Here is a 12,638-nt window from a genome sequence, read left to right as displayed (position 1 = left end):
ATGAGCTCTGCCCTGAGCCTCCTCTGCTGCAGGCTGCACCCCCCCAGCTCCCTCAGCCTCTCCTCACAGGGCTCTGCTCCAGGCCCCTCTCCAGCTTTGTCGCCCTCCTGTGGACACCTTTCAGTACTGCAACATCTCTCTTGAATGGAGAGGCCCAGAACTGGATGCAGCACTCAAGGTATGGCCTGAGTAATGCTGAGCACAGAGGCAGAATAACCTCCCTTGTCCTGCTGGGCACACTGCTCCTGAGCCAGGCCAGGATGACTTTGGCCCCATTCCTGGAGATATTCAAGGTGAGCTCAGGCAACCTGATCTAGTTGAGGATGCCCCTGCTGACTGCATGGCAGCTGTACTGGATGACCTTCAGAGGTCCCTTCCAACCCAGGCCATTTAATGATTCTACGATCTTCTCAGTCCTTAACAGCAGAACCTCCAGCAGACCAGGACACATGGCCTCTCACCATACAGTGACTCTTCCCAGTCATATTCCTTTTCCTCAGAGTATTTCCATCAGAGCCCTAGCACTGCCAGAAGAGTTTCAGTATGAACAAGCCGATCTGAATTAATTAGCTTTACAAAACACACTTATTGGTAACATTCCCACACTGTTGTTTCACTTGCTGGCTGTCAAACAATGCCACAAGTTAGAGCCACCACTTAGAGAAATACCCAGGGAAAAGAGCACCTCATCTAGAGCCACAAATGGACTGAAGAACCATTGCTTCTCACCCAGCCCTGAGTATAAAACCTGCCTGGGTAAGCAGAGGAATGTAAGCTTTGAGTTGTCTTACTAAAACCAGAAAAACAATCTACAAGAGTTTGTTGCAAAGAGCTTTCAAATGTTGGAGTAGATGACCTCCAGGGTCCCTTCCAGTGAAGGAGAAAAGGACCTGGGGGTCTTAGTGGATGGAAGGGCAATTATGAGCCAGCAATGTGCTCTTGTGGCCAAGAAGGCCAATGCCACCCTAGGGTGTATTAACAGGGCTGCGGTTAGTAGGTCAAGAGAGATTCTTCCCCCCCTTTACCTTGCCCTGGTGAAGCCACAGCTGGAATATTGTGTTTGGTTCTGGGCTTCCCAGTTTAAGAAGGACTTCAGGGAACTGCTTGAAAGAGTCCAGCACAGAGCCACAAAAATGATGCAGTGGAACATCTTCTTTATGACAAGAGCCTGAGAGAGCAGCTTGGAGAGGAGGAGCCTGAGCAGTGACCTCATTCATGTTTATCAATATGTAAAGGTGAGTGCCAGGATGCTGGAGCCAGGCTCTGCTCAGTGATGCTCAATGACAGCACAAGGGACAATGAGTGGAAGCTGAGGCATGGGAAGTTCCATAGAAACATGAGGAGGAATTTTTTCACTGTGTGGCTGAAGAACAATGGAACAGGCTACCCAGGGGAGTTGTAGAGTGTCCCTCTCAGGAGATATTCAAGGCCTGCCTGGATGTGTTCCTGTGTGATCCAGTATAGGTGACTGCTCTGGCAGGGTGGTTGGACTGGATGAGCTTTGGAGGTCCCTTCCAGCCCCTGACATTCTGTGAAACCTTTGCAGTATTTCCCATTGCACTGCAAACCACTGAGCAGCCCAAATCACCTCTAAAAACAAGACAGAGTAAGGAAATGGGGGGGGGGGAACAGCAGACTAAGAGTTTCAGCAATGCATGCAGCAGGGCTTTCATGATACTTTATGCTGCACATGTCCTGGGCATTTCCAAGTGCAGGCTGCCCAGGGGGGCTGTGGAGTCTCCCTCTCTGAAGATATTCAACAACTGTCTGGATGTGTTTCTGCTCTAGGTGATCCTGCTCTGGCAGAGGGGTTGGATTGGATGAGCTTTCAAGGTCCCTTCCAACCCCTAGCATTCTGTGATTCCAACCTAAGCCATCCTAGGATTTGCCTCCTGTCTGTGTGTGGGGCAGGGGGCTTGCTTGTGAGAGTGGGCTGTGTTAACCCAGGACACCCAGGAGTGCTGGGACAGAGCATGGCTCCAGCAGCTGCAGCCCAGGCAGAAAGTATTCAAGGAAGTTAAATCCGGGCAGGAAGAAGCAGTGGGATAAAAATGCCAGGACACCTTTTACTGGCCAAAAAGGGGAATGCAGCAGCTCTGAGCTGCTCATTTAGTCTTTCAATGAACAGCACAAACTGACAAGAGTTTGCAGAAAACAGCACTGCAGCTTTTAGAAGTAAAACTGATCTGGCTTTAGATTGTATATTTGAGGGATAAATATACTTGAAAGCAAAAAGTCACATCCAGAAATGTCAAAGAATTTTAAAACACAAGGAATTTAAGTCATGCAAATTGCAGGTCTCTTAAGCCTGTGCTCTTCTTCACCAACACTGACAGTCTGCAAAGGCACAGAATTTCCTGTGCTTCTGGTACTTCACATATGGTTGGGACTCAATGACCTTAAAAGCTCTATTCCAACCTGAACAACTCCATGACTCTACAGAACAGACTGAAATACTATTTGGTGTATTTTGTAACTTAGTCATTCACAAATATTAGCTTGGTACAAGAAGCTGCTAGAACAATTTCACCCCAAGTCACTGTTCTTCCATTATGACATTTTTCTCAGTCCAAGCACTTGTGCCAGATTCTTTTAGTGAAGATGAGAAAGAGAAATGGCTTCTGGAGCCACTGATGCATCTCCACCACTCATGAAAAATACCACAGCACTTCAATCAAGACAGACTCGTGGTGGTTAAGTGTTTCTAGCTCAGAAATGCACTACCTGAGCAGGGCAATGATTCCCATTTCCTCCACTCATGAGACCTAGGAAGGGCTGCTCCTGAATTTCTTGGAAGAGCTCAGAAAAGAGAAGTGTTTGTTTTTAACAAGACTACATCTTGAATGTTTCAAGACTTTGTGTTTTTCCCTCCGAGGTTCAATTCTCACAGCTGTAGGAGGCTGACATCCACATAATTGGCTTCAGAAGTTCCTCCAGGCCCTTGATATATTTCCTATGGCTAATCTTGCTGTGAGTAATCTCCTTCAAATGTCCTGTTCACATGAATTATCTTGATTAACAAGCAAGGTTAACACAAAGACTCTTTAACTTGCTGACATGATTTTCCCTCCACAAAACCCTTCAAGCTTCTTCTTTTGTTCCAGCCATCACTTTCAACTTAGAAACAAATTCTTTTACTACTATGCTAAATCTATTGATAAATCCATTCCCCAGGCAACAGAGTAAGCAAGGGTAGGTCATCTTTGTACCTGATATTATGGATTGATCTGCTTCTTACCTTCAAAATATATATATCTCTTACACAGAGCTTTTCTCATCATGATTATCAGTGTCAGAATATTGAACAGATTCGTTGTACCTGGATGCAAGTCATACCCTTCCAATTCTGAAGCCAATTTCTTAACTACATCTTGCATACAAATCAATCCAGGTTGAACAGAAAGCCCTTCTCAAGTACAGTGAAGCACAGCTCATACCTTTACTCACTCAAAGAGTTACAATACAGCAGTGACTGATGGGCTTCTTAGGCTTCTGTGGGGCTATGCCTCTCCCAGGTTTGAATCTAGAGAGTATTTTCTTTTCAAAAGATCTGCAGGAGACAGTTAGGGCTTCCCAAAAGCTCTGTTGACTCTGAAACTACCAAATAGTTGGCAATAGACAAATTGAGGCTTGGAAAATGAGAGTATGCAAAAGGAGGAGAGCTTAACCAGGTTAAGCTTACAATTTTCTAGTTAAGCCTCCTCCTATCTGTTAAGGTAATCACTGGGTAGATGACAGAAAGGACAAGTATTGGGAGGAGGTACCAGGAAACAGCCATTAAATCATCATCACCTTCCAGTCTATTTACAAAAGGCTGGAAGTATCTCACTAACAATCCATTCTAACAGCAGCTTCTCACAGAGTGATCAAAGAAAAGTTGCTAGGTAGGTAGTTTATATCAACTAGCCCAGGTTGCTCAAAGGCTCATTCAACCCAGCCTTCAACACCTCCAGGGAGGAAACATCCACAATCTCTCTGGGCAACCTGTTCCCAAAGTCCCACTACCATCATCCTGAAGAACTTTCTAAGATCCAGTCCAAGCCTACTCTCCCTCAGCTTAAAACCATTCCCCCTTGTCCTACTGCTAGGCACTCTCATGAAAAGTCCCTCTCCAGCCTTCCTGTAGGATCCCTTCAGGAAGCAGCTGTAAGGTCCTCCCAGATTCTTCTCCAATAACCAGCTCCTTTTTGTTTCTTATCAGAAGGAAAAGCTCTGTAAAACCTGAAGCACTGAGAACATATCATCCTTCCAGATGGGTATTTAAGTCTCCTTTCAGAGTGACTCACATAATCAGGAACTTGGCTGGGGACAAGTAATAATGCATAACATTAAATACTACTTTAAATGTAATTAAAACGGTGCTAATTACAATTAAGAAAGAATATTACTGAATTATCCAAGGCACTCTTTTCATATGAAAATTCTAAGTGCCTGCTGTACAGCTCCCTTAACTAAGAAATGTGTTGTATGAGGAATTCAAACCTGGAAAAGTAACTTCAGTTTACCCCACTGGACTTAGAAGAAGGGGAGGAAAAAAAAACATGGTCTTTTAAATTATAAATTGGAGGTTGACAATGAGTAAAGCTCATTTGAACAGAATGGGAAGTGAGCTGCTGCTGACCTGGCAGTGCTGAGTTAATGGTTGGACCTGATGCTCTTAAAAGTCTTTTCCAACCAAAACGATTTGGGTTCACCTGTTCTCATGTCCAAGCATCAATCCTCCCTGCCCCATCCACGTGTGTGGCCCCAGGGAGGAAGCAAAGGAGAGGACAACATCACAGGTAGGCCCCAGAGCCAAGAGCACTGGGGAAACAAAAGTTCAAAAGATTTTCAACATCTTCTTGTGTTTCCTAACTCCTAACTAATTAGCAGCAATTTTAGTTCATCTAACCGTATGTATGTGGATTGCTGCTTCAAACCTCCAGCACATCAAAGCTCCTCTGACATTTGAATTTTATCCTTTTCTCTCCCCCACTGCAGTGAAAACCTGGAGAGGGAACAAGCTAACTCCCCAGCAGGGAAGGGAATTCTCTTCCTTTTCATGTCATCTTGCTAAATAAGGGAGCAATCATCCCAGGAACCACAACATCCATACTGCAACCTGCCAGCAGCTTCGTCTAACAGAACTCTGTGACCCTTTCAGCATCTAGCAGCTATTTTTCCTCATTATCCAGACTAAAACCAGCTGTAATCTTGGGAGCTAGCAATAACAGAGCTATTTTGCTTCTGTTTATTTTTTTTTCTCTTGTAAAATAAAAGCACAAATAACCTTAATGATGCTCTTAAGTGAATTATTTCTCAAGTTTAGCACAATAATGATTTTACTTAGGTTTTATGCAAATATCAACTTGCCAAGTCCTCACTTTGGCACTGTTAAACCTCAGTCACTCTTCAGCATTAAGATTTAACCCCCAGCCTATAGCTAAGCACAAGTCTGTGAGGAGCAGCTGAGGGAACTGGGGTTGTTCAGCATGGAGAAAAGGAAGCTGAGGGGAGACTTCATGGCTCTTTACACTTCCCTGGAGGCTGGAGCCACATGGGGGTTTGTTTCTTCTTCCACAGAACAAGCAACAAGACAAGAAGAAACAGCTTCAAGTTGCACCAGGGAAGGTTTAAGTTGAACATGAGGAACAATTACTTTCCCAGGACTATTATCAAGTCCTGAAACAGGCTGCTCTGGGCAGTGGTGGAGCCTCCATCCCTGGAGAGACTCATAAGCTCTGGGGATGTGGTGCTGAGCGACAGAGTTTAGTGGTGACCTGGCAGTGCTGGGTTAGTATTTTGTCTGGATCATCTTAAAGGGCTCTTTCAAACAAAGCAAATCTACACAATTTCTGAATGACACAAAGTGAAGCAGAGTACTCCGAGTCCTCAATGTATTACATGAGCAAGGTGCAGCTCAAGGCATAGTATGTTTCAGCAAAATCACATCACAACAGTCACTGTGCAGTCAGCCTCCTGACACATTCTAACCAATGCTGCTGGCCCCTCTATTCTTGCTTCACACACAAATCATACCTGCCATTAAATACAGTCTCCAGTCAATGGCAGAAGCTGTGTGATCCACAACCACATCACTGGAGACAGAGAACTCTATACAAAACAGGTACCCAACATGAATTACTCAAAGAGTCCTCTCATAATCTTAAATGGCCAAATGATATTTAAAACCCATCGAGTGCAGCCTTTCAGAGATTGCAATGTGCAGAAAAAAGTGAAAGGGAATTGAAACCAAATCAGCAAACACTTCTTCCATTGCCAAACTTCAGAAAAATAGCCCAAACCCAACAAAAACCTGAGACAATGGAAAAACTGACAGTAACATCACCCTATAAGAAAACAATTATTAAATCAGACAGAGAGATCTTGCCTTCCCTTAAATAACAGTAACTTTACATACCTGCAAGGAGGTAAAAACATGGAATCCTTCATGAGCACGGATCCAGAAAGCAATATATACCAGCATCTTGCAATAGTTTCAGAGCTGGAAGGAGAGAAATCATTGATGTCTGTTATCTTACAGCCACTGAGGAATCTATATCCAAATATACTACACATAACAGCTCCTAAATGTTACTGGAGTAAAATAATCATCTACCAGTTTAATAAGCCCTCTACCAGCTTGCTATGTGGGCTGAAAAGCTGAAAGAACTGCATTGAACACTACCAAGAATTGACTTTAAACACATCTACTTCCTTGCCTTTGCAATTTGACATTTAAGTTGACTTAAAAATTTATTATATTAAAAGGAGACTACTGATTTTCAACGAAACCATTTCACTCCAGTGGCAGTGGAATGCAGGAAAGCTTTCATCCCAAGTTGAAGTGGATGCAGAATCCAACAGGGGCAGTAACACTGCAAGGACCTGTCAAGGGTTACAGATAAAATCTGAGCCCCGTACAGCTGACTCCTGCCTCGAATTCCTCCAGCTCCACACTTGCAACACACAGACAGATGCAGGATTGTCCCCTATGCTGCCATTTGACCCCAGGCAGACAGGCAGGACACAGGCCAACATTTCAACCTACAGCCTGTAGTCCTGAACAGCAGTGACTGTGTTTTGCTGCAGCAGTTCCGAGCGCTGCACTGACACATCCCAGCTACAGACCAACAGCTCCTTCCTCTTCCAGCACACCACCTCAAATGGACTCTTCAGCCTGGTGCTGGAGCAGGTTCATGTCACACATACCCACCACACAAACTAAGAGGTGGCATCTCATTGAGACTGAGGTGTAGTGGAAGATGTGCCTTACACAGAAAGCCAGGATTAGCTGTGACAGGATGAATACCCCACAAGCAATGCTGGAATATGAGGATAACAGAGAAGCACTCTGCCTCCCAGCAGGAACTCAAAAGGAACTCGAAGTTAAAATATTCATCCTAGCAATTTAAAAGAAGAGATGGTGTCTGAGCTCCATCACTCCTCCAGTGCAGGATTCTCCTCCGAAGCAGCTGGTGTCAGCTCCAGGGGAAGAGTGCCACCTACTGAGTTGTCACCACAGCTCCCACCGACAGCTGAGGGGACAACCTGCGTTTGCATGGCTCTGCTGCCTGCACAGACACAGCTCTGGTGTCAGTGGCAGCCGCGCTGATAACTCGCGGGCACCTCTCCAATGTCCACACTGTTCTACTGTTACAACCACCTCCTGTCAGAGCTCTCACCCAGCATGGCCAAGCTGACAGGCTGTAAATCTTTCCATTTCCAACTCCTGCAAACACAAGAGCTGCATTACGACACGCAACACAGTCAGTCTGTTTAGGCTGCTACTCAAGAACTCCAATCAGAGATGTGTACTTACCAAAAGAGAACTTGGTTGCCCTTGTACCTCTCATAGCGGGCACTTGATGACATTATTCTGAAGGAGGAAGAGGAGGAGAAGTTTCATTTCAATATTAATCCTCAAAGATCACAAGCCATTCATCACCACGTTTCACTAGAACTGCTTTAAGGCTCTAAGACCTCAAATTCCACTTTTTTTTTTTTTCCCTGTTCTCAACAAAGGATGTGCTTAACCATAAAATTAAAATGATTATGGTGCTCTTCATTATCCAAACAGATAGCACACAGCATGTTCCCAGAGAGCTGAAAATCACTCCCACACGCTGGAATTAGCCATAGCAACAGAACCGAAGCAACTCAAATACTTCCAACGTGCTTTCTGTGCTTTGCTGCCCCTTCCACTTTATGTCTTCTGAGATTGTCTGAAGCATTAAAAAGGTTCTGTAATCTGGAGATGACACAGGGCACTGTCTGTACAGCACTCTGGAGACAAATGGGAGCAAGCTCTGCCTTGGTTCTCAGCAAAGCTAATTAGTTCAGATTTCACACCGCGTTACAGCAATGACTTCACTCAGCAACAGACTTGGCCACCTCCAAGTGCGGGCAGAAGAAAGCTTTGCTCATCTCCCCAAAAGCACAGTCACAGATGGCAGCTGTGCTGAGCAACACTACACAGCTCCACAGAAGGGTCTGGAGAACAGAGCTGGTGAGGAACAGCTGAGGGAGCTGCAGTTGTTCAACGTGGGGAAGGGGAGGCTGCGAGGAGAGCTCATTCTTCTCTACAACTCCCTGAAGGGAGGTTGGAGTGAGGTGGGGGTTGGTCTCTTCTCCCTTGTATTGGGTGACACAATGAGATGAAATGGCCTGAAATTGTGCTTGGGGAGGTTCAGGTTGGAGAGAAGGAAAAAATTCTTTGCTGCACGAGTGGTCAGGCATTGGAACAGGCTGCCCAGGAAGCTGGTGGAGTTCCCACCCCTGGACACGTTCAAGAAATGGGTGGACATGGCACTTGGGGACATGGTTTAGTGGCCATAGTGGTCTTAGGTTGAAGGTTGAACTCTGATTTTAGAAGTCCCTTCCAAAACAATTCTATGGTTCTACTTTACCTTAGCTGATGTTCCCTGAAGTGTGAGAGTATGTCCAGCCCATGAAGGAAAGTGTAGATAGTACTTAAGTCCTAAAAAATAGAAGAAAAAAAGAGGGGAAAAAAGACATGAGCAACTTCATTCACAGCATCTAACCACTTCAGCATTATCCCCTCAGGTTCTGCAGCAAGTTACACAGGCTAAGAGACATAACTCAGAGGAGACAAAGCTCAGAGGAGTAGATAGGTCAGGACAGGACGCATGCAGGCTTGAAGAACCCTGTCCACACTTAAGCTGCAGCAGTGAAAAGAGCAAAGTTCAAGTGACACAGATAAGTGATATCTCTTAAAATATTATTTATGTGAAAGGATACAGCAGCAAACAACATGTGGAAAAAAACCCCAGAGTGACCTTGGATGAACAAGACAAAAATGGCTGAAACCTTCTAATACCTCTTTAAAAAGGAAACTCTGCAGAAGCAGCTCAGCAATAGCACAGAACCTCAGTGAAAACCTAAACCACAGTCTAGCCAGTATATATGGTGCAGAGAACCACAGGATCTTTTCACAGTAAAAGTGTTATGTTTAGAGAGAAAAAGCTAGTTCATGTCTGCCTCAGAGCCAGCCACTAGCACTACTACAAATTTACTCTACCCCACTGCCTCTCTGACTCACTCCAGTCTTTGACAGAAGCATAACATGAGAAGCCACTGCCAAATATTCTTCAGCCAAAAGGAATCACAGAATAGCTTGAGTTGGAAAGGACCTTAAAGATCATCGAGTTCCAACACCCTGCCATAGGCAGGGACACCTCCCACCCAACCAGCCTGCTGAAAGCCTCATCCAGCCTGGTCTTAAACACTTCCACAGATGAGGAGCCCACAACTGCTCTGGGCAACCCATTTCAGTGTCTCACCACCCTCACAGCAATGAACTCTGGACTTTTTAATCAGGGCCTGTTGTGACAGCACAAGGAGTGATGGCTCAGAACGAAAAGAGAGAGGAGAAATCTTCTCTGCTATGAGGGTGATGAGATCCTGACTGAGGCTGGCCAGAGAGGTGGTAGATGCCCCACTCCTGGAACCACTCCAGGCCAGGCTGTGCGGGGCTCTGAGCCATCTGCTCTAGTTGCAGATGTCCCTGCCGACCGCAGGGGGTTGGATTAGATGCCTTTTAAAGGTCCCTTCCAATCCAAACCAGCCTGGGATTCTTCCCCATGTCCAACCTCAATGTACCCTGCTCTAGTTCAGCGCCACTGCCTCTTGTCCCCTGAAAGCAACCAAGTTTTAAATTTATCTTCCACCTTCCTGCTACCAAGACTCAGCATCACATCAGTGCCACCTATCAGCAAGCACAGAAGCAAACAGCTTGAAAAGTGAAGAAGATCTCGCTTTAAAAGCTGGACTTGCTGCCCAAGCTGTAATTAGGAGACACAGCTGTTCCAGCTCCTCACTACACAGAATCCTCTTCAGTCACTAAAATATCCGTGCTGCTGGTACAGACCACATGCTAGGGCAGAGCTCACTGGGGCTATTCATCATGTCATTCTCTGTCCTGAACAGGTGGGCTGCCAGCCTTCAAGGCAGGCACAACAACATCATTCTATTCCTCGGAGCACTGCCTCCAGCTCAGCCTGGGAAAATATGTTGTGAATTTTCAAGCGCTGCCTTCACACCGTGTTTATACAGGACAGAGCAGCGTGCTGGCTGCCCTCGGAACTCGCAATGCGCCGGCTGCACAACAGCGCTTCGGCTGCCGCGGCGCTGCCCGGACATCTCACGGCCACCGAGCGTCACGGCCAAGGAAGGTCAGGTGGAATGGCAGCCCATGGAAGGCCAGGAAAACTGCCTTCTTTTCTGCAATGTCATTCACAGAATGGTTCAAGATAGAAAGAGACCTTGAAGGCCATCTAGTCACAACCCCGCTGCCATAAGCAGGGGCAGCTCCTGCTAGCCCAGGTTGCTCAAAGCTTCATCCAACCTGACCTTGATCACTTCCAGGGAAGGGGCACCCACAACCTCCCTGGGCAACCTGTGCCAGTGTCTCACCACCCCCACTGGAAAGAATTTCCTCCTGATCTCCAGTCTAAATCTCCCTTTCTCAACATTCAACACATCTCCTCTCATCCCATCACTACAAGGCCTTGCAGCCTCCTCTCACCCTGGCTTCCTTGAAAACTAAACCCACGAATGTTTAACAGAGGTATTCACAAAGCACCATTTCACACAGTCCAATCTCACTTTCATCCCCCAACTCTGACTTGTCACAACCTTGATTGTCTTAGTGAAACATCAAAGAGAATCACAGAATCAACCAGGTTGAAAGAGACCTCCAAGATCATCCAGTCCAACCTAGCACCCAGCCCTGTCCAATCAACTAGACCATGGCACTAAGTGCCCCAGCCAGGCTTTTCTCAAACACCTCCAGGGATGGTGACTCCACCTCCCTGGGCAGCCCATTCCAATGCCAATCACTCTTTCTGACAACAACTTCCTCCTAACATCCAGCCTAGACCTCCCCTGGCACAACTTGAGACTGTGTCCCCTTGTTCTGTTGCTGGATGCCTGGCAGAAGAGACCAACCCTACCTGGCCACAGCCTCCCTTCAGGTAGTTGTAAACAGCAATAAGGTCACCCCCAGCTCCCTCAGCCTCTCCTCCCAAGGCTGTGTTCCAGACCTTTCACCAGCTTCGTCGCCCTTCTCTGGACACCTTCCAGCACCTCAACATCTCTCTTGAATTGCGGAGCCCAGAACTGGACACAGCACTCAAGGTGCGGCCTGAGCAGTGCTGAGTACAGGGAGTCCAAACACAGCTCCTGCTTGAACACCACAGCCTGTAAGAGATGGCTGCTGGCAGCCAAAGGGTCTCTGAGGCATCAACCTAACACTGTGGAGGAGTTTCCAGGTCAGGCTGGATGAGGCTTTGAGCAACCTGCTCTGGTGGGAGATGTCCCTGTTCATAGTAGGGTGGGTGTCACTGGATGATACTAAAGTCCCTTCCAAGCCAAACCATTCTGCCACTCTATGAAACACAACCACCACAACCACAGTGATCCTGCACAGCGCTGCCCACGATGCCTTCTTTTCTTTGCCTCCGGTTCTCACAGCAGCAGGTTCATGACTGGAGGTGTTCTCAGCTGCTCTGTTTAAAAAGCAGAGGACATCTGTCTCTTCACATACTTCAAGTGAAAGAACAGGCTGTATCAAGCAACATGTGCTCAAGCAGAAGAGCAGAAATCAGGGCCTCTCTGGGGATGCTATCACCCAACCCAGGCACGAGGCAAGTGTGGCCCAGTGCCGATACCAGCAGCCCCAGTTCCATCCAGCACCAGCTTTTATCATCCCTGACACATCATTCTGACAAAAAACTCCACCAGCTGCTAAACCAAAGACACTGTCAAACCATGGAGATTTCAGCAGCAGTAAAACATTATATAAAGCAGCTTTCTTTTATGGAAACATCCTCACCTGACTAAGCTATGATGTGAGCCACTCAACCAGACCACCACTTCTCCCTGCCTGATGCTAACCTGCTGTGGGTGACCCTGCTTTACTAGCAGGGGTTGGACTAGGTGATCTCCAGAGGTCCCTTCCAACCTCCACCATGCTGAGATTCTGAGATTACCACAAGAAGCCATGACTGGAGCATAAGGGAAAAATAAAAGCAGCATCAACTGAAAACTGACCCCATAAAAGCAAACCAGATCAAATGGCTTGAGTTGGAAGCAACCTTAAAGATCATCAACCACCAAAGTCTCCTGCCATGAGCAGG

At 46.5% G+C, this 12,638-nt stretch overlaps 1 protein-coding gene across 7 annotated transcripts in view; it reads right to left on the bottom strand.

Annotated features, from left to right (window-relative positions):
* Positions 1 to 12,638, bottom strand: part of RAPGEF6 (Rap guanine nucleotide exchange factor 6) — a 169,550-nt gene that overhangs the window by 120,472 nt on the left and 36,440 nt on the right. For all 7 annotated transcript variants that reach the window (XR_010306358.1, XM_064161533.1, XM_064161537.1 and 4 more), the window contains exons 3-5: positions 8,889 to 8,959; positions 7,802 to 7,858; positions 6,401 to 6,484 (exon numbers count right to left, since the gene is read on the bottom strand). Coding sequence is in view for 6 of the 7 variants with exons in the window: in XM_064161533.1 (XP_064017603.1) it covers positions 6,401 to 6,484; positions 7,802 to 7,858; positions 8,889 to 8,959 (212 nt within the window). In the remaining variant the exon portion in view is untranslated. The remainder of the gene's footprint in view (positions 1 to 6,400; positions 6,485 to 7,801; positions 7,859 to 8,888; positions 8,960 to 12,638) is intronic.

Source organism: Pogoniulus pusillus, chromosome 22 (assembly GCF_015220805.1).
Source record: "Pogoniulus pusillus isolate bPogPus1 chromosome 22, bPogPus1.pri, whole genome shotgun sequence".
Classification (NCBI taxonomy): Eukaryota; Metazoa; Chordata; class Aves; order Piciformes; family Lybiidae; genus Pogoniulus; species Pogoniulus pusillus.
Note: the sequence above shows the minus strand (reverse complement) of the source record. Positions and strands in the feature narration are given on the sequence as shown.